General features: G+C 28.2%; 2 protein-coding genes across 2 annotated transcripts in view; both read right to left on the bottom strand.

Moving 5' to 3' along the window:
• Positions 1 to 1,850: 1,850 nt before the first annotated feature.
• On the bottom strand, positions 1,851 to 4,025 carry LOC107495386 (subtilisin-like protease SBT4.8). Its single transcript, XM_016116538.3, has one exon. It carries the CDS (start codon positions 4,023 to 4,025, stop codon positions 1,851 to 1,853), a length of 2,175 nt encoding a protein of 724 aa, XP_015972024.1.
• A 16,914-nt stretch (positions 4,026 to 20,939) lies between these two features.
• Positions 20,940 to 25,681, bottom strand: part of LOC107495368 (hydroxyproline O-galactosyltransferase HPGT3) — a gene marked incomplete in the record, with an annotated part of 5,004 nt that continues 262 nt past the window's right edge. Inside the window, 12 exon segments of the mRNA XM_021125403.2 lie at positions 20,940 to 21,433; positions 21,612 to 21,724; positions 22,154 to 22,225; positions 22,869 to 22,919; positions 23,119 to 23,206; positions 23,336 to 23,459; positions 23,764 to 23,836; positions 23,984 to 24,044; positions 24,815 to 25,002; positions 25,107 to 25,156; positions 25,307 to 25,370; positions 25,552 to 25,681. Of these exon segments, the coding sequence (XP_020981062.1) occupies positions 21,411 to 21,433; positions 21,612 to 21,724; positions 22,154 to 22,225; positions 22,869 to 22,919; positions 23,119 to 23,206; positions 23,336 to 23,459; positions 23,764 to 23,836; positions 23,984 to 24,044; positions 24,815 to 25,002; positions 25,107 to 25,156; positions 25,307 to 25,370; positions 25,552 to 25,681 (1,037 nt within the window).

Genomic DNA, 25,681 nt, shown 5'->3' with positions numbered 1-25,681 from the left:
TCAACAAATTTTGGGTGTATTTCTTAAATTCTTTGGGTGTAGTTTTGTAATCTTTTGGGTGTATTCCTATAATTGTTTTGGGTGTATTCCTGTATTTGGGTGTATTTCTGTAATCATTTGGGTGTATTTCTGTAATCGTTTGGGTGTATTTCTGAAGTTCAATTATCTTCAAAAGGATTATAGAAATATACCCAAAGAATTACGAAAATACACCCAAAAGATTTAAGAAATACACCCAAAATTCGTTGCATAATTCAGAACTCTTTCTCTTTCTCCTCATCTTCTGCTGCTTCTTCTTCTTCAAAAGATTTCAAAACTTAATTTCAAAAACCATGAAAATCGAAAAAAAAATGAAGAAGAAGAGGAAGAGGAAGAGGAAGAGAAAGAGGAAGAAGAACCGTTTTGAGTGTAGCGCTTTGAAAACAGGAAAATCGAAAAAAAAAAACGAAGAAGAAGAAGAAGAAGAAGAAACCGTTCTGAGTGTAGCGCTTTGAAAACAGGAAACGGTTGAATAACGCATTAAAAGGCCCATATGTGTAGCAACTTGTAAGACTTGTAAGTCAAAAAAACTTGTATGTGTAGCACTCCTCTTTCGAAAAATATTTTTATAGTTAATTTCAAAAACACCACCCTAAAAGTACAATCTCATATCCTTGTTTTTCTTTTTGTTTTTGGGGGTAAATCTCATATCCTTTTTACTATCAAACACAAGGTGTAGTACTCTCAAAAGATTTACCAAACTGGATTTTATTGACTATCAGTCCTAAATCCTAATCTCTTTATTTTTGCTTTTTCTTTTTGTTCACAAAATTCTTTTTGTTTATTTTTAATTGTGCATATAAAAATTTTAAAAAAGTTAGTTAATATATTCAAACTTTTAAACTTATCTTTTTCCTTGTTTTGTCAAAAAGTAACCCTTAAATAAGTGTATAAAATAATTTATTAATATTTATATTAAGAATCTTATGGATTTTGCTAAGAAATTCCCTCCTTATTAAGCTTACTTTAAAATATTTGGAACATTTTATTTTTGCACAGTTACTTCAAAATTTCATTTTGTTTTGTTGAAAATAATTGTGCATTTAAAAGCTTTCTTCGGTAACATTATTAGTTCTCTTTTGTTAATTGTATCCTAATTCTATAGAAAAACTAATGAATTTATCCAGCTAATCGAATTGATCATAAAAAAAAATATCCAAGGGTTCATTTGCGTACATGAAGTTCAGAATTTCAAATTCAATTCTAATTCTAATATTCACTATACTTGATTATAATTTATAAATAATTAGAGTATGGAATTAGAATTATATAAATTTATTTTAATTTTATTATGTAGTTGTTCATATTAAAAGATCTATATTATAATTTTTAATTCAGATAGTCAATCAAGTTCTGATTTTCTTTTTATGGTATCTCTGGCATACGTGAGACTAATTTGTTACGAATCTAAACTTCATTTAAGAATTTATCAATGATTAATTAATTGTTGAGGAAGTATAGAAAGCCAATGGAGTATATATACAATGTGTACAATAGGGTTAGGGATGTTCAATTCAGTAGGATATCAGATGTTTATTATCCTTAGTATCCGAATGATTATTTTGGATAGTATAAGTGTATTGTGTTTGAGAAATTAGTAGTATTTTACCTTGGATGTTCATTTTTTAAATCATATTGGACCAAATAAACAGCTCATTGTACACATTGTACAGATACTCCATTAACTTCGTAGCGAGATTTATAATTGTTATATGCACGAGATAAGATTTATAAAAGTATAAGAAAACAATAAACAAAGTTAGATGTTGGTTCAAATTTTTATTTTTTATTCAACTGTACCAAAAAGATCATCATGCTCCTACTTTTATAACACGTAAAATAAGTGGACACCTTACACTATGTGTTCCATCGGTCCATGACAGTGACGATGAAACTAAACTAAAGTCACTAAATTTTTCTCCAACAACATGAACAACAAAAGATTGTTTCTCCTTGAGACATTTAAACTTAAGTATGTTAGGCACAACAGTGATGTTGATGCCAGAATGTTGTTGGATGTAAGCCTTATAGGTAGAGTTAGCAAATCCAACATTTGTAACTGTTCTTGTGAAATTAATCATGAATGGTTTCATTGGTTCAATCTCAGCCACAATTGCAGGATAATTAAAATCTTTTGCCATTGGCAGAGATGATGAAGAGCAAACACTTTTGTCTCCTGAGATTTTTCGAACTTCCATTGTATCATACCCAATTCTGCAAAGCAAATTCACATAGTCATCTTTGGAAGCATCAAAAACTAGACCAGGATTTATGGCTCTAACTGGGTCCAAAAACCCTGATCCATAGGAGAATTCTGCGAGTTCACTTCCATTCATTGGTTTTGCAGTGGTCATAAGAGAAGACTTTATAGCTGCCGGAGACCAATCAGGATGAAAAGTCTTAACATATGCAGCTGCACCAGCAACATGGGGGCATGACATTGAGGTTCCAGAGAGTATGTTGTATTTCACAGATCTTTTATCTCTTTTATCAGGAGAAGGTGGTGCAAGAGGTGAGTAAGCAGCCAAAATTTCTATACCCGGAGCACTTATGTCTGGCTTCATAATTTCTTTGATTTGCATATTGGGTCCTACAGAAGAGAATTCAGCAACAATTGGAGCACTATTGTTTATAAAGCCTGCACTACTCAGTATTTCAGCACTAGGGGTGGTAGTGGAATTTGCGTAAGACAAAACAACATCATAAACCTCTGGATCTATGCCTACTGCAGGATAAGAAACTACTTGAGCTTCATATTCGTAAGAGATTGCAATTGAGCCAAATGCACCCAATTCAAGACCCGCTGAATAACCAAATGAAGTTCTACACAAGACAATTTTTCCCTTTATGCGTTTGGGGTCCAAACAAAAACAAAATTCGGCATCTTTCTCTGATGGACATGTTGGACTTGAAGCAAACTTTCCATGGATCAATGGAATCTTTGTCCCATTTGATGCAAACCCATTTATTGACTTCCCCGAAATCATTAATCCATTGCCAAGCAAAACGTTATCAATTAGTCTACGATCCATAGTAGTAGCTGCAACAGTGAATAACCAAGGTGATACACTAAATGTTACAATGTTAGGGCCATTGTTACCTGCAGAGTGTATAGTGAGGATCCCTTTTTCCATTGCATGAAAAGATCCAATTGCTATGATGTCTTTATCAAAGGACATTTGCTCATCTGCCCCAATTGAAATTGTGATAAGATCCACACCATCGGCAATGGCATCATCAAAAGCAGCCAATATGGCATCATCTGTGCATCCTTGTTCACTACACACACTATAAGCAGCAATTCTTGCCGATGGGACACCTCCTCTTGCAGCTCCTTCGGCGATTCCATAAAAGCTTGCTCCCACAACTTTATTCCCTGCTGCAATTGATGCTGTGTGGCTTCCATGCCCAACAATGTCTCTTGTTGAAGGTTGATCTTTTAGATAGTATCTTGCACCGATTATTTTTTTGTTGCATCTGAAGTTTTTACCACCTTTGCATGCACCTTTCCATTTTTTGGGAATTGGACCGAAACCATGATCGTTGAAGCTCTCTGACTCCGGCCAGATTCCGGTGTCTATAACTCCGATTATAACATCACTCTCACCAGTTTTGTTTCTATGTATCGATTCTTTGAATCCCATGAAGTCCCAAGACCTTGTAGTGTGAAGTTTGAGTGATTTGCTTGGGAAAACAGAAACCACTCCTTCCATTTTTTTTAGCTTTTCTCTTTCTTGGTTGGTGATCATTGCAGCAAAACCATTAAAACTCTTATGATAACTTCTAACCATATGAATTGTTGCATCATTATGATTAGTAGTTTGTTGCAGCATACTAAGATGGTGGGATGTTGGAGAATAATTATACTTTGGGAGTGATCCCATGTATACAATGTGAAGATTTCTATTAGCATCATTAGCAATAGTTACTAAGGATTTCACGATGAAATAGGCATATAAGAAAAGAAGAAAACTATAGTTGGCCATTGTTCTAGTATGTTAGATACATGTATCCAATGGCTTAATTACATATATAAAATATAATCGATGTTTTAAGAGATAATGTAAGTTTATTGATAAGATCGAAATAATTAAAATGAGATTTTCAACCTTTTTCTCCTTCTGTAATAAATGAATTTTCTTATTAAAAATGTTAGGGACTAGTAAATTTTGTGATTTATAATTATTAATTAATTATTATAAGTATTTTTAATAGTATAAATTTATTTTTTTTATTTATTAAATATTAGTCAAATTTTAATAAAAGTGCTAACCCCTAAATTTTTTTTATATATATAATTGCTTTTAATTATTATGCAACATAAAAATTGAAAAAAATTATTAGCCATTCATCAAACACTCTTAATACTCTTAAAAAAATACAGTTGTTATTAATTATTTATATATTTTAACTATTTTTAATTAACAAAACAAATACAATGTACGATTGATTGTTAAAAAAATATTGATATCAAAATCGTATTTATTATGAAGGGATAGACATAGCGAAATTGAAAATTGAATTGCTAACATATAGTCGTTAATTGCCATCACTATTTTTGTTTTTGGAAAAATATCTGACCCTATTAAATGATTTGGATATAAAATTTTTAATTTTTTTTAACTAATAAAAGTGAGGTGTCAATTTTTCATAAAATCATTCTTCTTTCAAAATAAAAATAATATTCTTTTTTCTAAATTTATTTTAAAAAAATATCTTTATTATAATTATATTACAATTAGTATTTAATGAATAATGCATGATTATACTAATTTAAGAAAATATCTTTATTATAATTGGCAAATTCTTTGCTGCCGAACTTGCCTTTTATGGTAAGTTTTAAATATTAAAAAATTATTTATTTTTATATTTTTTAATTTAAATATTAACTTTTATCTCTTTTTAGTAAATTAGATAACTATATATAGGCATCATAGCATGCACCATTATAATTATATAAAATTAATATTTAATACATTATCAACTAATGAAAGTGAAATGTCAATTTCTCATAATTATATTATAATATTATAATTATATTACAATTAGCATTTAATGAATAATGCATAATTATACTAATTTAAAAAATATTTTTATTATAATTATATAAAATTAATATTTAATACATTATTAAATTAAGTATCAATCAAAAATATTTTTAATTATTTTAATTATATTGAATACAATTCTAATTCTCATTCGTTATGCAATAATTTTATTAGTGGCAAGTTGTTACGTTAATGGTGACTCATTTATAATAATAATAATAATAATAATAATAATAATAATAATAATAGATATCAATAATTAAATGCTAAAATAATTGTCAAACATTGTCCACCTAACTTCAATTAGTTAACAAATTTAATTTTAGTTGCTATATTTTATTTTCTACATAATTATGTTAATTATCAATATTTTTTTATAATTATACATCAAATTAGTATTTGATACCTAATTATGTTGATTGTCAATAATTTTAATTTTCAATCATTGTAATATAATTTTAAATTAATTATAATTTCCGACAAGTTGATATTGATATCTACTTTAAAAAATTAAAACAAAAATCTATGATTCTAATCATGATAAAAATATATATAATATGATAATGACTTATCCAATCACAACAAATATATGATGTATAAAGTAAATAATAAAAAATTACTTAATAATAACTAATTTATATAATTATTTTTATGTTCTAATAAAGGCTACATATAATATTTTTTGTGGTTCGTGAGCCTAGATCTGAGAGTCAGCTCATTTTTTTTAATTTATTATTCTTCTTCCACTACTTCATAAAATAAGAATATATTCTTCATTTTTCATCGAAGTTTATCCTTTTAAGGCACAATTATAATTTTTTATAGTATTTTTTATATACTCATTCTATTATATTATTCTTTTGATAATTTAATGATTGTTCTTACTCTGACTTATTCTTTTCGTCTAATATTTTAGTGCGATTGTCTTTTACCGCAATCGTTTACAATGAACCACATCCATCAAATACCATCTCAAGTTGTATATATTCACTGATTCGGGTTCTAATTACATGGATATAAGCATAACAAACAGACAGTAAAACTCTAATATATTATGACCAACCTAACGGAATGTGGGTAAAGTTAATTTTCTTAGGAGGAGCTCAATTTTTTATTGAGGAATTATTTTCACGGAATTTTGTAGGATAAGTTCAAGTTCCATCCCCTCCATGCTTTCTATGTCTGCCCGAAAATCTTTGAAATAGAGCATATAATGAGATTAAATTTTCTTAATTTAAGTGCAGTTTTAGTAAATTGTGTCAGATCCGGAGATGCAATTGTAACTATTGGTAATATATTCAAATTTTCTTATTTTAAGCTTTTCCTAGTTAAAATAATTTTACAACATATTGTGATTTTTTTCAGAAATTACCGACCTTGTTTTGCATCAATGCAATGCCATTGAGGGGAATAAATGTCAGTTTAGTTTCTCAGCGTGACAATTTTATACATTGCCGCATTGCATGGATAGCGGATGATGAAGCTTATTTAACAAAGGGATGGTCTGAATTTGCACAAATTCTAAACATTCAAATTTATGATAATATTTTAGTTGGTTGTCGTTGCGAAAATGACTTTAATCTATACGTGTCTAAGGACTAGAATATATTAAATATTATTTAAGTAATTTAGCTCTAGTATTGTTATTTGATTAAATTAGTTTTAGAGAAATTTAAATTATTGTCTCAATTTATATATTACGACTATTCTTCTTGGATATATTATTTTTAAACTTTTTAATATAAATTTTTTTCTGATTTTTATGCTTATTTTCTTTCTTGGATATATGTATCATAATTTTTTTGTATTTCTGATTAATAATGCAATTATTAAGAGAAGTGTAATTCATTAATAGATTAGAGTGATTAAAAATTTAATTATATTATATAAGATTGATTAATTAAGAATAAGGCGTGGTAAAAGAAAAAGAGTCACAATACGTGATTTTGTTTTTTTTTTGCTAACATATGAAGATACGTGAAAAAAAAATTAAAATATCACTATTTAAAAAAATTGTTAATCATGCGTATGAATGAGACTGGGAAATATATATGAAAATAAAAAATAAAAAATTATTGCACGATTGTAAAATAAAAAATAATCATATATATATAAGGAAATATTCATAATAAAAAATAATTAATATATGTGATTTAAATATTTTTATGTATAATTAATATATATGTATGCATAAATAAAAAATATTTAAAATTATTTAACAAAATTAATATATATGTATACATATATAAATAAATTATTATAAATAAAGAAGTATTTAGAATTATTTAACAAAATAAATATATTCTAAAAATAAGAAAACTATTAACTAAACAATTGATATATACATATAAAGAAATACGGAAATTAGTATAATTTACGAATATTATTACATGTTTGATGGTATTAATGGAATAACAAAATCATTGAATGATTGTAAGTTAAAAAAAATATTCATAATAAAAAAATTAAAAAATAATTAACATATATGACTTAATATATGTATATTTAAATAAGGAAAGATTTAAAATTATTTAAACAAAATAAATAAATATATCTTACGAATAAAAAAATTATTGACTAAATGATTAATATATATGGGTAGCATAAATAAAAAAACCATTAAATAAAAAATAAATAGTACTTGGGAATAAAACGTAAATAATTATAATATAATAATTTGTAATTGTTATTTCAATCATAAATTTAGAAAAAGAAAATAAATTAACAAAATCGATTAATAACTATATTAAAATTGATATACCTAACACCAGATTAAGAAAAAATAAATGCATAATAAAATGTTATTTTTTATTAATCAAATTATTGCAATTCAAATTAATTTCAATAAAATAATTTAAAATTATAATTTTAACCTTATCATGTGTGTGGTACAAACTACTGAATAATTTATTATCACGTGCATGACACGGATTATTAAACAATTCTTCATGTGATCTTTTTTCCTCGAAAATGAAAACACTATTTTTATCTATAATTATTATTCTATATCAATTTTTTTATTTCTATTTCTCATATTTAATTTGTTAAAAATATCTTTTCAATCATTGTTATTGATTTACTTATTTTAGATATTATTCATTAAAATATATTAGGCAATATACGATAAAAATAATTAAAAAATTATTGGTCAATTTCATTACAAAGCAATAAATTTTAATTAAATGCTAAAATAATTGTCAAATATTATTCATTTTCAATCATTTCATAAGTTTAATTTTAATTGATATGCTTTATTTTCTATTTATATTTCTATTCATTAGTTATTATACTTTTTATATTTATAATAAATATTGAATATAAAAGACTAAAAAATAATTTTAATTGTTATCTATTTGATTTATTTAGAGTAATAATTAAATTTGTTATAATTATAGCAAATATCTACCATTGATAGTAATATAATAAATAATGAATAATAATAAAAAATTTATGTTTATCATTTAAAAAATTCATAATTCAAATATAGTTTTTATTCTGTTTTTTGTTTTTCATATCCAATGGTTATTAGCTACGATTCTATTAGTAGTATCATGTATGGTAGATTATGTGATGAGAAAGTATGAAAAATGAAAGCAAAAATTATAAGGTTATGAAAAGTCACATCTAAATTTAATAAAATTAAGATGACTTACATAGAAATGATTCTAATGAATGATAAGATTAGTTGATTATTTTCATAATTCTTTCAAGTGATGCTAGGTTCAGTTTACAAATATTTTTCGTTCATATTTTAAGTTTATTTAATAAATAAATCCTTACACGAGTAAAACATAGTGCGATTTAATAGCTTTATAAGTGCTAATAGCTTTTATATTTAATTTGTTTTGCAGTGTGATAAAATTCATTGTTCAATCAAGACTTTTTTTGGCAAAGATGTTTGAGAATGAACTGATCAAGGGAAAGGTCTATGTCTTCCCAAATTTTGCAATTGAAGAAGCAAGTGGAATATATCTTCTGACTGCATACATGTGTAGAATAACTTTTAAGAAGAATTCACGTATAATAAATTCAGTTGATGATCGTTAAATTTTTTATAATCATTTCAATTTTCTTACTCATGCTGCTATATCGAAACAAATAAATGAATGATCTCATTTATTTGGTATGTAGTTAATTTATATGAACCCACATAAAACTGATTTCCTTTTAATTTTTCTTTTTGTCAAAAAATTGTATAATAGCATCATTTTATTGATAGCAAAAATTTTAATAATTTATTTATTAAAATGTTTAAAATTATATTGTGACTTTTTCTAAATGTACATTCTTGTATTAATATACCGTTATTTTTATCGTTTAATATAAATTAAATTAGTAAATTTTCTTTAATTTATATACGTAGAAAGCTGTAATTTCTTATATTATTCATTCATTTGTTCTTAATTTGGTATATTTAATTTAATTTTTTTCAAAGAAATGTTATTGGATTCTTGATTGAAAAAAAAAGAACTTATGTCATGGTTAAAAACAAAGAGAAATGGCCAGTACATTGTGGTTGATCTTCATGATTTGCAATATATAAAATTTTAATATTTCACAATGAGATTCTTTTGTAACAATTATTTTTTTATGCAAAATCTTTTATCTTTTCATTACATATTACTACTTATATCTCTTAATGTTCGCTTTCATTTAAAAATGAAAAAAAAATAAAACTGTAAAATCAATTTACAACTTAATTACTCAATCATCTACGTGATCACCAAGCAACCGAATACATCATTATTCTCCAATTTAAAAATTTTAACAAAGACATTGATAAACATATTAGTTTAACCTTTTATTTATTTAATTTATTTATGTTATATTTTTAATCATATTATATCTATTTTTATAAATATATTTTTTTTAGAAAATACTCTTAATATTAACACATGATATATTAAATAAATATTTTAAAAATAACTATAACCTACGATAAAAATAAAAATAAACTAAATAAATATTACAAAAAATAATTCTATATGTTCTGCTGTGCTATGCACTTAACTAAATTATCTGAGTGCTTTTTCATTTTGGGATCCTTAGTAATTATTTACAGAAAAGCTTTTGAGTCCACTTTAACTATCAATTTAATAATTACTACCTGTTACAACCAACCCCACAAAGAACCCTAAATCAAATAAGTGGTCAATTGTATGATGTATTATCAAGAGTAAAGATGGTCTGCGAATGCTATTGCAAGATCACGGACACTTGAAAGATAACTGTACGATGAATATGCTATATGGAGAAATTTTTGAGAGATTATAATGAAAAAGTAATTTCCAAATCTGTTAGTCAAATTTATTAAAGCTTATTACTATCAATTAAAAAATTTTAAGTACTAATTGATAATATATTCTTATTCCACATTTACATTTTGAAGATATTAAAATTATCATAATATGGTTTCAGGTACATATTTTACAGACATCAAAGAGGAGTGTTAAGTTATTTTTTAGTGATTTTAAATTATTTACTTAAAGAAATTTGTGTATTCGAATTCTCTACTAATTTATTGTTGTTCATTTTGAGCTAATTTTTATATATTTTTACTTCACAGTAAAATAACATATAAATATTTGTTGGTGGGTATATATGTCTAGTTTATTGAAAAAAATAAATTAATAAAAATAATTAATAACTAAAGGATATTTACAAATTTATATATATTAATATTAATTTTATTAATAATTAATATTAATATTTAAGTGAGCGGTTAAAATCTTAACCGATTTTGAGTTAGTTATTTGTTAACCGGTGATATATATTTATGTATGTGATGGTTAGTGTGTGAAATAATACATTATGCCTATTCAAGCAAGAGAAAATTGTTTGTCAAGCCTTATTTTCTCCTTCTTTTAGAGTTCAAGAGAGTTGAGAATTTCTTATTATTGTTAATTAAGAAATTCATTGGTTTCATTGTATTTTGGGAGAGTATTGTCATCAACCCTATAGCAACTAAGTGTGGGGACAAATATTTCTCTAAAGAAAGCGATCTAATCGTGCCTTAAAACTATAACACAATATAGATTTTGTCATCTTACCATCTTTATATACCCAATAATTTTAGAAAGATATTACTTGAAGATGGTACAAAATCAAAACGCTACGCTTAAGGTCATGAATCAAGAGTTTGTCAAGTTAGATCGCTTTAATGGAACAAACTTCAACCGTTGGAAGGACAAGATGATGTTCCTTCTTTCGGTTCTCAAACTTGCATATGTGATTGACCCAAAGACTACACCAATTGCTGATGCCGCTGAAAATGTCACACCGAAAAAGAAAGAAAAGATCGTTCAACTGAAAAAGAAACGTGATGAAGATACTTTCGCATGTCGAGGTCATATCCTCAACACTTTATCCAACAGACTCTATGATCTCTACATGTCAATTCAATCACCATTGGAGATTTGGAAGTCTTTGGAAGAAAAGTACAATACTGAACGACAAGGAACAGATAAATTTATTATGATGAAATATTTTGAATTTATTATGAATGATACTATGCCTGTCATTGATCAAATTCATGAATTACAAATCCTTGTAAGTAGACTTCGTGATCTACAAGTGGTGATTCCTGAATCATTACAAGTTGGAGCAATTATTTCAAAATTGCCTTCATCTTGGAATGGTTATAGGAAGAAACTTTTACATCTTGGTGAGGACTTCACAATTGAGAAATTACTAAGACATATACGTATAAAAGAGGAAACTCGAAAATGTGATGCTGTGTATCTTTTTTAAAGTTCTAAAGTGAATCATATTGGTGAAAATAACACCAATAGGAAGAAAAAAAAGTTCTTTAAAGATTCAAAGCAAGATAAGAAAAGACAAAGAGAGTGTTATCATTGTCACGAGAAAGAACACTATATCAAAGAATGTAGACTTCTGAAAAAAAAAAACACTAAAGACCAACTTAGTGGAAGAGAAGGATCTAATTGCTATGGTTGCAGAAAAAGTACAAAACATGCATATTGGCATGGTTACAGAAGTCAACATAGCAACACAAGGAAAATCACTTGAGTAGTGGTTAGATTCTGGAGCTACTGTTCACATTTGCAATGATCGCAACCAATTCAAAACATATGAAGAAGTGAACAATAGAGAAGTCTTGATGGACAATGACAACTCAGTCAAAGTTTGTGGTCAAGGAAGTCTGGAATTGAATTTTACATCTGGAAAGAAATTAAGTTTAATAAATGTACTTCATGTTCCAGATTTGAGAAAAAAATTAGTTTCTGTTAGTCTCTTGTGTAAGAAAGGATTCAAATTTGTAATGGAATCCGATAAAGTGATCTTGCTTAATAATGATGTATTCATAGGAAAAGGATATTGTACTGAAGGCATGTTTAAACTTAGTATTAATAAAGTGAATATTTCCTTGTATGTTGCTGATTCTTGTGATTTATGGCATAGTAGATTAGCACACTTAAATTACAAATCAATTGAATATATGCAAAGGAATAACTATATTGATCTTAGTAACAAGGATTTTAAAAAGAAATGTGATATTTGCATACAATCCAAAATTACTAAGAAACATTTTCCTAAGGTTGAAAGAAATACACACTTATTAGAATTGATTCATAGTGATATTTGTGAACTAAATGGCAATATTACTAGAGGAGGAAAAAGATATTTTATAACCTTTATTGATGATTGTTCTAGATTTACTTATGTGTATTTGCTTAGAAATAAAGATGAAGTTTTTGAAATGTTTAAGAAATATAAAATGGAAGTAAAAAATATGCATGATAAGAAAATAAAAGTTCTTCGTAGTGATCGATGTGGAGAATATTTTTCTAATGAATTTAATAACTTTTTTGAATTACATGGTATTGTGCATGAATCTTCCGCTCCATATACTCCGCAACAAAATAGTTTGGCGGAAAGAAAAAACCGTACTTTAGTGGATATGGTTAATTCAATGTTACTAAATGCAAAATTTTTTTATAATTTATGGGATGAAGCATTATTGACATAATGTCATATCCATAATAGGATACCATCAAGACATAGAAAGGTTTCTCCTTATGAAATTTGGAAAGGAAGGAAACCTAATTTAAATTATCTTAAAGTGTGGGGGTGTTTAGCCTTTTATTGAGTTTCTGATCAAAAGAGAACCAAATTGGAGTCAAGAGCTATAAAAGGCACTTTTATAGGATATACTCAAAATTCTAAAGCATATAGAATATTAGACTTAGTGTCTAATGTAGTTGTTGAATCAAGAGAGGTAGAATTTATTGAAAATAGATTTATCAATGATTCAACTTCTAATTCAGAATATCCCCAAAATGATACTAATATTTCACAATAAATAAATAATCAAAACAATAAACGTCTAAGCGACAAAGAGTTGATTGAACCAAGGAAGAGCTTGAGAGTAAGAAAAAAAAAGGACTTGGGTCCAGATTTTATTTCTTCTCAGGCTATCACCTTTTTGGTAGAAGAAACTAGGAATTCTGTAACAAACAAGATTCCTATTGTGATGAACATAGAGGGTGATCCTCAAACATTCAAAGATGCTATGGCTTCAAGGGATTCTACTTTTTAGAAAGAAGCAATAAATGATGAAATGGATTCAATATTATCTAACAATACTTGGGTCTTGGTTGATTTACCTCCAGGATCAAAGCCTATAGGATGTAAATGGGTATTTAGAAGTATAACACTGATGGTTTATTATAAACCTTTAAAGCAAGGTTAGTGGGTAAGGGGTTTAGACAATAAAAAGGTCTAGACTATTTCGATACCTACGCACCTGTGGTAAGAATGACTTCTATTAGGACTCTTATAGCATTGACATCCATTCACAAGCTTCATATACATCAAATGGATGTTAAAACACCTTTTCTAAATAGAGATCTTAATGAAGAAATTTATATGGAGTAACCGGAAGGCTATGTGCTACCTGAAAATGAAAAGAAAGTTTGCAAATTAATTAAGTCTTTGTATGGGCTAAAACAAGCGCCTAAACAATGCCATGAGAAGTTTGATTCAGTGGTGTTATCAAATGGCTTCTCACATAATAGTGCGGATAAATGTATTTACTCAAAATTTACTAAAAATTATGGAGTAATTATTTGTTTATATGTTGATGATATGTTAATCATCGGAACAAATTTAGAAGGAATTCGTATAACGAAGGAGTATCTAACTTCTAAATTCAAGATGAAGGATTTGAATGAAGTTGATACAATATTAGGCATAAAAGTGCATAAGAATGAAGTTGGCTTTACTTTAAGTCAATCTCATTATATCAAAAAGATATTGGAAAAATTTGATCATCTCACAATTAAAGAATCCAATACGCCATATGATCCTATCTTAAATTAGAAGAAAACATAGGAAGACCTATAGCACAATTAGAATATGCTAGTGCTATAGGAAGTTTAATGTATGCAATGCATTGTACTAGACCTGATATAGCGTTTGCCGTGTGCAAATTATCAAGGTTTATAGGAAAGCCTAGCAATCAACATTGGAAAGCTATAACAAGAGTTCTTGGTTATCTCAGGAAAACACTTGGGATTACATTATAGTGATTATCCCGCAGTTTTAGAAGGTTATTCCGACGCAAGTTAGATTACAAATCTTAGTGATAACAAATCCATTTCAAGATGGATTTTCACCATAGGTGGTGGAGCAATAAGTTGGGCCTCAAAGAAACAAACATGTATTACACATTCTACTATAGAGGCTGAGTTTGTAACTTTATCAGCCGCAAGTAAAGAAGCGGAATGGTTAAGAAATTTGTTATATGATATAAAGCTGTGGCCACAGCAGACGACAGCCATTTCAATCTTCTGTGATAGTGAATCAACCATGTCTCGAGCATATAATAAGGTTTATAATGGAAAGTCTAGACATATAAGTTTGAGACATGAGTTTGTGAGGCAACTAATAGATGATGGTGCAATTACTATCATTTATGTAAGATCTCAAGAAAATTTAGCAGACCCTTTGACTAAAGGTTTGTCAAGGGATAAATCAAAGAGACTACTGCTAAAATGGGATTAAAACCTATTATTGCTAAATGATGGGAACCCAACCTTATTCTGTAGACCACTAATTTCTAGGTTTAATGGGTAACAACAAGTTATTTAGCAATTGGAGCACTAAGGTATAGGATTTAGTGCTATTTACAATAAATTAGGAGGGTGAGTTAAAACTCTTAATGGAATGATAATATTATTTATCAAAAGATTCCACCTATATAAATATAGGAGTGGTGCCACTCTAATCGAGAATTTTAGAAGTTTTATTCTCGTAAATATTCATGAAACCAGGATGAGTATAAGGCCATATAAGTGCTTAAAATTATAAATCTTGAACTTCGAGGGTATAAGTAATGTGTGTGATTTTGGTACTAACATATAAAGTATAGGTTTAATCGATTAGACACCTATTACTTCGTTAGAATTTTAAAATTTATACTAAAAGAATGTTTAATCTTAGTGACACATTCTTCATGCATATACTTGTATGGTATTTAAATTTTGTAAATAGTGGGGATTAAAGGATATTTACAAATTTATATATATTAATATTAATTTTATTAATAATTAATATTAATATTTAAGTGAACGGTTAAAATCTTAACCGATTTTGAGTTAGTTATTTATTAACCGGTGATATATATTTATGTATGGAGTAAAGTATTGTTTTTGTATCCAACGTTTGGGTAAGTTTTATTTGTGTCCCTAACGTTTAAATTGTCCTATTTGTATCCTTAACGTTTATAAAAGTGATTCAATGTTATCCTACTATCAATTATACTAACAAATCAGGTTATATTTTTCAGTTATTCTCACTTAAATGTATTCATTCTCAATTAGGTCTAACTTGGATGTGTTCGATTTTAATATTATACCCACTATTTGTGTTTAGATTCAATTATGTCTTAGAAAAGTGAATTATATAAATGTTGTAGGAATTAGTTTCAACTTTTGATGAGCTATTTTTCGGAGTGGATCATCGATTTTATCCCAGACATTTGTATTCTAACTTTAAGAAGAGATTTTTAAAACTCAAACTAAAGCGTTCATGGTGTGTAATTGACGGCAGGATAACATTGAATCGCTTTTACAAACGTTAGGGATACAAATAGGACGTTTTAAACGTTAAGGACACAAATAGGATTTACCTCAAACGTTGGGGACAAAAACGATACTTTACTCTTATGTATGTGATGGTTAGTGTGTGAAATGATACATTATTCTAAACGGATAGCAAGATAAAATTGTTTGTCAAGCCTTATTTTCTCCTTCTTTTAAAGTTCAAGAGAGTTGAGAATTTTTTATTATTGTTAATTAAAAAATTTATTGGTTTTATTGTAAACTGGGAGAGTATTGTCATCAATCCTATAGTAACTAAGTGCGGAGACAAATATCTTTCTAAAGATAGCGATTTAATCGTGCCTTGAAATCATAACATAATATAGATTTTGTCATCTTACCATCTTTATATACCCAATAATAACTATATTAGAGTTGATATACTTAATACCAAATTTAAAAAATATTTTAAACTCATAATATTTAACTTTTTTTATTAATTAAATTATTATAATTCAAATTAATTTTAATAAAATAACTTAAAATTATAGTTTCAACCTTATCACGTGCATGACACGGATTATTACACTTATTTATATACTAAAATCAGCTATCTCAAATTAGGTATTATATATTATCTATAAATAATATATTATTTAATTTATTTTTAAAGTACATTTTATACTTTAATATATATTTTATACTAATAACTAATTTTAGTAATTAATTTTAATATACACCTAGCATAGTTAAAAATTTTGTCTAAATATTTTTCTCATTTGTGTGCATCATGTTGAGATAGTATATAATATAAAAATAAGCCAATTCTATTGTGTTTTTTTTGTACCTAACTTTTGTTTAAATTATTTTTTATAGTAATTTTTAAATATTTAAAATTTTTTAATTTTTATACTCTTAAATTTAAAATTAATTATTTAACCTATTTTAACAATTAGATAATATCTTTTAGAGACCATAGTAAACACCATAAAAATAATATTCTACAACTAAATTAATTATCCAACCAAGTCCAACCAATAATTGGTATAATCTAATTGACATCCATGCACCGTTAAACATGCCACTATATGTAACTGGGCACAGGATTCGGTGGTCTCAGAACGTTTGGACCATTAAATGGTCCCATAACAAAACATATTTTTTAAGTTTTTTTAATAACTGCTAAATAGTCCTTTTTTAAATTTAATTACAAATTAACTCCATACATTTTATTTAATTATAAAAACGATTTTTTATTTTATAAATAATTATTTTATCATAAATCTATCATGTTTATTAACAATCAAGAACAAAAACAATAACGAATTAGATCTTCCATTGATCCTAATAAATTTTTTTGCTATTCCAATCGATTAAAATATTAAATTTGATCCGTCACATTCATAAAGAATCATAAAATCATGTTTCCTTAAAAACCAACCGATTGGACTACCAAACCAATCGATTGAATTATAATTTTTCATAACCCAATCGATTGGACTATTGTTATCACAAAATAATGGTTTTCGCATAAATCAATCGATTGGTCATATTAACCAATCGATTGAACAATGAATTAAATGTAGATTTTTTTATAATTCAATCAATTGTTTAGAATTTCCAATCGATTGAATGTTTCAAAACAACCTGAGGTCTCACTCTTCAATCGATTGGTTGTGATATCCAATCGATTAGTTGTGATACCCAATCGATTGAATTCATGAAAATAATATGGATATGCCAAATTCAATCGATTGAAGTGTGCTACCCAATCGATTGAAATGTGTATTAGCAACTTGAGGTCTAACTATTCAATCGATTGGTTATGTTACCCAATCGATTGAACTTTGCACGTGACTTCCAATTCAATCGATTAGTTTGAGAATTCAATCGATTGGAAAGTGATGTAAATGTATTTTTTTCGGCATTCAATCGATTGGTATTGAAATCCAATCGATTGAAATTTCAAATACACTGTCTATTAAACCCAAACCATGCGTATTCATTCTTCTGTAACGTTTTAAAACAATCCGATGCCCCATTTCTGCACCTCTCTCCTCTCTCATCGAACCCAGAAAGCTTCTTCTTCTCTCTTCTTCTTCTCCGATCTCACCCACAATATATAATTCAATCGATTGGTTTGATAGTCCAATCGATTAGTTTTCAAGGACACACGATTTTATGATTCCTCACGAACGTGACGGATCAAATTTAATCTTTTAATCGATTGGAATAGCCAAAAAATTTATTAGAATCAATGGAAGATCTAATTCGTTATTGTTTTTGTTCTTGATTGTTAATAAACATGATAGATTTATGATAAATAATTATTTATAAAATAAAAAATTATTTTTATAATTAAATAAAATGTATGGGGTTAATTTGTAATTAAATTTAAAAAATGACTATTTAACAGTTATTAAAAAAAACTTAAAAAATATGTTTTGTTATGGGACCATTTAATGGTCCAAACGTTCTGGGACCACCGAATCCGATGCCATGTAACTGTTTTTTGACGGCTTCTTTCTCTACAGGCTTCATTATTTTTCAAATTTCTTCTTCTTTTTCTTCTTCTCACCCTTGATGCTTGCTTGTTGCTTCTTCTTCTTCTTCTTCTCCTCTTTTTTCCTCATCTTTCTCTTTCATTTTATCGTTGTCACCATTACCACGCCACCATCTCCATCTCCTCCTCCTCCTCCTCTCTTTTTTTTCTCATTAATTTCTTCAATCTCCTCCTTTATTTTCTTCCTCCTCCATCATCATTATTATTATTATCATCATCATTATCGTTATCGTTATCATTATTGTCATCATCGTTGTTGTCTTCTCATATGTATAACAGTTCAAAATAAGTTCATACTAGAATGTACCGAAAATAAATCTAAAATGCACCAAAATTACTAAATGATAACTCAATACTCCTCCTCCTTCATTATCATCGTCTTCTTCTTCTCCTCCTCCTCCTTTTTTTTCTCATCTTTCTCCTTCGTTATCATTGTTGTCACCACCACCACTACGCCACCACCACCATCTCCTCCTCCTCCTCCTTTTTTGAATTTTTTTTATTTCCTTCTTTCTTTTCCTCCTCCTCCTCCTCCATTCTTATTATTACTAACAACTCAACAGGCACGATCAGCTGTTTTTTTATTATTGTGAAGAGATTAATTTTTATAATTTTATTTTTAAAATTATTTTTAAATTTAAATTAAATAAGATATTAAACAAATTTATTATATTGTTATTATGTATAACAACATAAAAATAAAGATTTAGAAATATTATTTACAATTAACTATTTAAAAACATTATTAAGTTTATTTTTATTTTTAATAGTATTTAATTTAAAACAAAAATAAAAATTTATGTTCAAAACACTCTATCTTTATGCATAGTTTCCATTGATAAAAAATATTTTTTTATTTTATATTTAATTTTTTAAACAATTTTTAAGTGCATTATTCTTTTAAAATTATTAATTTATATTTGTATTATATCGCTTCGCTATATCAAACACTATTCTTTCTCTTACTGTATATTTGCATTATTCTTTTAAATTTTTATTTTATATTTGCATTATTCTCTATACATATACATGTCATTATCTCATCGCTACTATTATATTACCTTGTTCTCCTTTCTCTTTTTTTTCTCCTTCCACATCCTATTCATCCGATCGTTATTAATTATTACCAAGTATCATCATCGCAACTTTTATTCTTGTCTATCATTTTCATTTATAACTATCTATTGTGTTAAGTTTTATGAGTTGTTGAAATTTTGCTAAAAGAATTAAGACATAAAGCATTTAAAAATTTTTGAAATTATCAAAATTTGATATCAATAATCCTAAAACACAATATCAAAATATATTATTTTCAACCAAAATAAAAAAATAGTGCATAACTGTAAATTTTTTAACTAATAATTATAAATTTAATTTGCAGTTTAATATAGTACCTTAAGACAGCAGACAACCATTATTATCCATATTTAACTGCTATTTTATAAGTTTCATATTTATTTTATTGTGCACATCAATTAAACTATACTTTATTATTTCATTTTACATGTTTTAAAATAACACCGTCGTATACTCATATTATAAGGATGAGAATAATTTTCATAATCTAATACGAATCTTCTTATTATTTTATTTGTCATTTGAATACTATCCATAAAAAAATAATTAGTTAAAGTAAAACACTACATAAAGAGACAAAAAATCTTCTAGTTTGCTTCTTAAACCTCACTTAATAGAATATACAAAAGTCGTTTTAAACCTCGAAGAGTAGACAAAAATCGGTGTAAACCATGCAATGAAATTAATTTTATGTTTTCAGTAATATTCGTATGAGAACTTGCTTTTTCTTGATTCCTTTAAACTCCTTTGGTCGGAAAAACCCGAAAACTCTAAGCAAAAAGTTTCTAATATTTCCATGGCGCTAAATAACAAGATAATTGGATGCATTTTGACAAGCAATAGAAAAGAAATAAGGTTAAAAACAAACAAATCAGAAATGCCATATACAAACAACAACGGCAAATGAAATTTCAAAAGTATCTATACGGTATAGACATAACATATACTCCTAAAAGTATCTCTTTTCATCATACGAGTAATAACTAATAACAGAATAGAAGAAATTAACTAGAGAGAGAAAGGGATTAAAAGCATCTCTTTCTTTAAACTTACTACTGCTGAGCATAATGCTGCTTGTAAGATCAATAATAGCTTTGATAAAGAACAATTAAATGATACGGAAATGAAAAAGCATCATAAAAAATGTGATTTGCGCAAAATATCATCGTATGTCTCGGTATAATACAAGTCTACAATTTTCTCATCGCAGCGTAGCAAACAGTAGAGGTGTACAACAAGGGAAGTGGCTGCTTTCTTTCTATCAACAGAAGATTTGTATAAACAATATGAAGAAAAAACAAAAGAAATAAATTAAAAAAGAAAAGGAAAAAAAGAAAAAGAAAAAGAGAAAAAAAAACTAAAAGAGCCAACTATGATTATAGCACCTCTGAGAAAATTAAGTGAGCTCCAAAGGCCAAAGTGTGTCAACATTAAGCCTCTCAATTTCACTGCTGATATCTAAAAGAATGAATAGGTCGCTGGATCTATAAAGAAATTTATAAGCATAGTACCTACAATCCTCAAGGCTGACAACTGAAAGTTGACACTGATTTTCCCAAAAAATGTAAGAGTTCCTCAATAGAAGTAACAGTGGTGAAGGATGTGACTGCAATTCTCTTATCATGCCAAGGAACAAACCTTATCTGAAAATGAATACCAACATTATGATAAGTTGTGTTGTAAATTCAGAAACCGGAAATATGAAAATTGGCCTTTATCCATGCACCCCACTTCCCTGTTCAACGGCCCTCCAAAAGAGGGAAAATACAAAAAGAGAAGAAGAAACACATCTGTTAAAACAAAATGAGAGTTGGATTTCACCTTGACTGATGCTACTGCAGCAAAGGCGAATATCGTCTATATACGTTGCTTGGACACCCATCATCCAAGATCCCAACGATGTATCGTCATAGGCATAAGTCTTCAAAGATGCACTATATGTTTTTTAATGGAAAAAGAAATATTATTAAGATTGGAAGGCAATATACAAGTGAGGAGGATAATGGTATCTTCCAATAGAAATTATAAAGCTGAAGAGAACCAAAGCAAAATCCCCATCGGAAACCAACAGACAAACACAAACCAAGGAGCAAACAAGTAAAAGGGGGAAGCAAATTTAATAAACCTAATCAGGCAGCAATTCAAACATGGCTCAGTTAAATAACCAATTAAGATGTTCTTCCCCTTCTTTTTAGAGGAAGAAGAAGAGATAGAAAACAAAGAACTCTTGCCATAATGCATCCAGAGACCATTGACTTGTCATCAACCAAAATGAGTTATCGCAGCCTTACCACACAGTAAAGCTGCCTACCTTATTTCCAAAGTTTTCTACTAACCGAATCCCTAAGTAACAGAGAACTGACCTGTTTATGTTAATATACTGCGCCAAATTCTTTGAAATTATAACAAGTGAACCAGCTGCATGTCGAAAATACCTAAAGAAAATAGATCCAAATCAATAAAATAAAATAAACCAGCAGACTCCCCCAAATCAATGAAAGTAAAAGAACATGTCAGTATCTTCTTTCCTTTTCCCTTTTTAATGATAACTACTTTTAGTGAGTGTACTAGATAATATTACCAAGATTTAATTATTTCATGTTCTCTGTTCAGAAGTGGAATAAACGTTGAAAAAGACTGGTATTAGTTTTAAGAAATGGTTGGTATGAGCTTGGTAAGAACCAATTGGTACCCAGTAATGCAGGTAGAGATACCGATGAGTGTTGACACTAATGATGGGGTCCAAAACTATAGCGGCAGTGGGGACAGTAGGCAGCTTTTCAGATACTTTCAATGGTGACAATACACAGATGATAGGTGGTCATAATATCAAGCAAGAAGAAGATGCTAGTGATCTAGTCGTAATAAAGATTACAGGTTAGGACGCTAGCAATAGCAATGACAAGAACGTTTGGTCAAACTAAGACAAGTGAAAGGCAATGGTGGTGATGACATAGACTTATCGTGCTAAGGTTTTGCCATCTAAGTTATGACAAGGTAATTGCAGTAAGGTAATCATTGCTACTTAAATCACTCCTTTAATAAACAAAAACTTCCACAGAAAGTTATATCACTTACGACTTTTCATCCCCAAATTTCCACCATTCAGGTTCGTACCATGCCTTGCCCCTGAAAAGCAACCAAAATGATGCTTATAAGCTTAATCCAAAACTGGCAAGATTCAACTTGTATTTGGTTACATATTTAACATTTGGTGAAGGAGAACCAACAACAAACAGAAGCATAACCATAGGCAGGCAAGGGCCACGGATAACTTATTATGAAATAAAATATATGAAATCATAATTCACTCAGTTAAAGAAAGTACTCTTCTGATATCACTTCTCCAGATTTCATGCATCCAATATATGCCCCATCCTGACCGCGGCGGCGGTTAAGAAGGTCAATTAATCCCTCTGTTAGGCCAGTCAACATATAAAAAAATGTCTCAATAATTTCATATTGGAAAAAAAAAAACAGTTAACTGCTTACCAAAAAAAAGAACACACATTATTTAAGGAGATCAAAATATAAACAATCTTTACCCAGATCAATGTCAATACTGTCATCAACTTTCACATAAAAGTCAGCATCCCAGTTCTGAACTGCAGTACTAAAGAAGATCTTTGCTTTCTTAGGCAACTCTTCTTGAGCTTCCTCATGACCTTCCTGATATAATCAAAACAAATTATCAATCTCTACAGTTAGCTTCTTTAACAAGATCCAAAGGCAAGTAAGCATGTCTAAGATAAATCAATATCAACAATATCTTTCACACAAAATTGTGTCTATAAATAAATGTCCCTCAAGGAATTACCCATTGTGCATCTATAATAAGTCAAGTGCATATTTTATAATTCAGTTCTTCCTGTTTGCTAAAACCATCCACCACCGTAAAAAAATATCAAACTAATTTGAATTTTAGCAAATTGTAACCAGTTTTTGGTGCCTATTTGAAAAAAATTTCACTTACAAGAATCAAGAAATCCTTTGTTGAGCGATTTTCTTCATCAATATTGCGATCTAAGCTATCACCTCGATTAGCACTGCCAAGTAAAGTTTAAAACACTTATAACTATAATAATACTAACTGTTTATGTTATGTCAAGGAAATCAAAGTGGATAAATAATCATTAACTGTTAAGAAAATCATATGAATGTAACCACTAATAAGGATAAGTATGTGTATAAACCTCCGACCAATTACAAAACGTATGACCACTCCTCTTTCTTCAAGTTTTTTCAAAGCATCGCCTGCATAAAAGAGAAGTGGGAAAATGTCAGTAATATATAACTGACTTAACATGTTACCATCCATATAATATTTGAAGCTCAAGTGTATCTGTATATATATCCACTTAGGGTTTAGGTTTTAACCATCCATATAATATTCCAAGCTCAAGTGTGAGTTAAAATTAAAGCCATGCTTTTTTTACATTTTGGTAACACTTTTTCTTTTATTTTTTAAATTAAAAAGCGTTGTTAAATAATAAAAACGTTACTTTAATTTTAGCAACACCTTTTGGGACACCATAGCCACCATAGCATAGACATCATAGCATGTATGTGTGTGTGTGTGTGTATAACACAGAGACAGCAAGTTAAAATTAATTCTTGTATGTGTGAGTGTAACAGAAAAAAAATTGCATATATCACATGAAATAAACTATAATGTGAAAACGAAAATAAAAATAAAACTACAAGGCCCATTTGATACATGAAGTATGAGGTCACTGTAGGTCTAAACACTTCGCAACACATGATAAGAAAATTTTAATATGAGGTAAATGAAATAAAACATTTCAAAACCAGAAAACGGCTTTGAACCATCACAGTATAGATGAAAATTTCAAAGTAATCATTCTCTAATAAAATTTCAAGTGAACAAGTAAAATTAAAAGAAACAGCAAGTGCCAATAAATGGTCAAATCACTTCCAAATTCATGTCAAAAAAGTTAAAAAAGAAATGAAAATTGTTTTCCACATGTAATTATTAAGAACATCATCTTCTAATTCAAACACACCTCTGGGCATCCAAGACCCTCGGGCAACATTTCTTCTCAATTTACTTCCAAATCCAGTGTAGACACCAATAACAGCAAGAAGCTTAGGATCAGAAGAGCCACTTTTCTGCGACTGGCCTTTTAGGAACCCTTGGCTCTTTGCCAATGTCAAATCCATCTCAGCTTCCACAATCCTCCTCTCCAGATCCCTAAATTCACCAATCCCAAAAATAGCAACATTAACAAACAAAATAGTATCCAACAAGATAATTCAACCCAACATAAAAATGGGGAACAAATGGGATAGACTTACTTGCACCCTAGAATCATTAGCTTATCTTCCACAGTAATAACCTTGGACCTCTAACAAACAAAAGATCAAAATGTATTAAGTTAACATAAACAGAAATCCAAAAGTGTCTACATTGAAATAACATAGTAACAAAATTGATCAAGGCTTTCATCATAAATTACAAATAACCATGCTTCGTACTCATAAAGAAAAATATATACCTGTGCTGAATTCTTCTTTAAAAGAGTAGCAAGCAAATTGCGATTCTCTGCATCCTGCCACAACCTAATCATTTAAAAATAAAAGCACAAAATTCCGATAAATAATTCAGATCATGATTTTCAAATCCACCAAAAATTCCATATGAAATCGGATCCAAATGCAAATATCTCTCAGGAACACAATGAACCAACCCTAGGAATTTATAACAACATTAAAATTAAGAATTTAAATAAATAAAAAATACCTGCCGGCAACGTAAAGCCAAGCGACGCAAGAAAAGAAAGCCATGACGAGAGAAGACTTAGAGGTCTGAGCAGCCTTCGATCTACCACTTCTCCGTTCGCTCTTAGACGACGTCGTTGGCAGTGTATCCA

This window comes from Arachis duranensis, chromosome 6 (assembly GCF_000817695.3).
Source record: "Arachis duranensis cultivar V14167 chromosome 6, aradu.V14167.gnm2.J7QH, whole genome shotgun sequence".
Taxonomy (NCBI): domain Eukaryota; kingdom Viridiplantae; phylum Streptophyta; class Magnoliopsida; order Fabales; family Fabaceae; genus Arachis; species Arachis duranensis.
Note: the sequence above shows the minus strand (reverse complement) of the source record. Positions and strands in the feature narration are given on the sequence as shown.

What these genes read in the sequence shown, in the direction of transcription:
- LOC107495386 (XM_016116538.3), bottom strand. Translation starts at nt 4,025, where the DNA reads ATGGCCAACTATAGTTTTCTTCTTTTCTTATATGCCTATTTCATCGTG.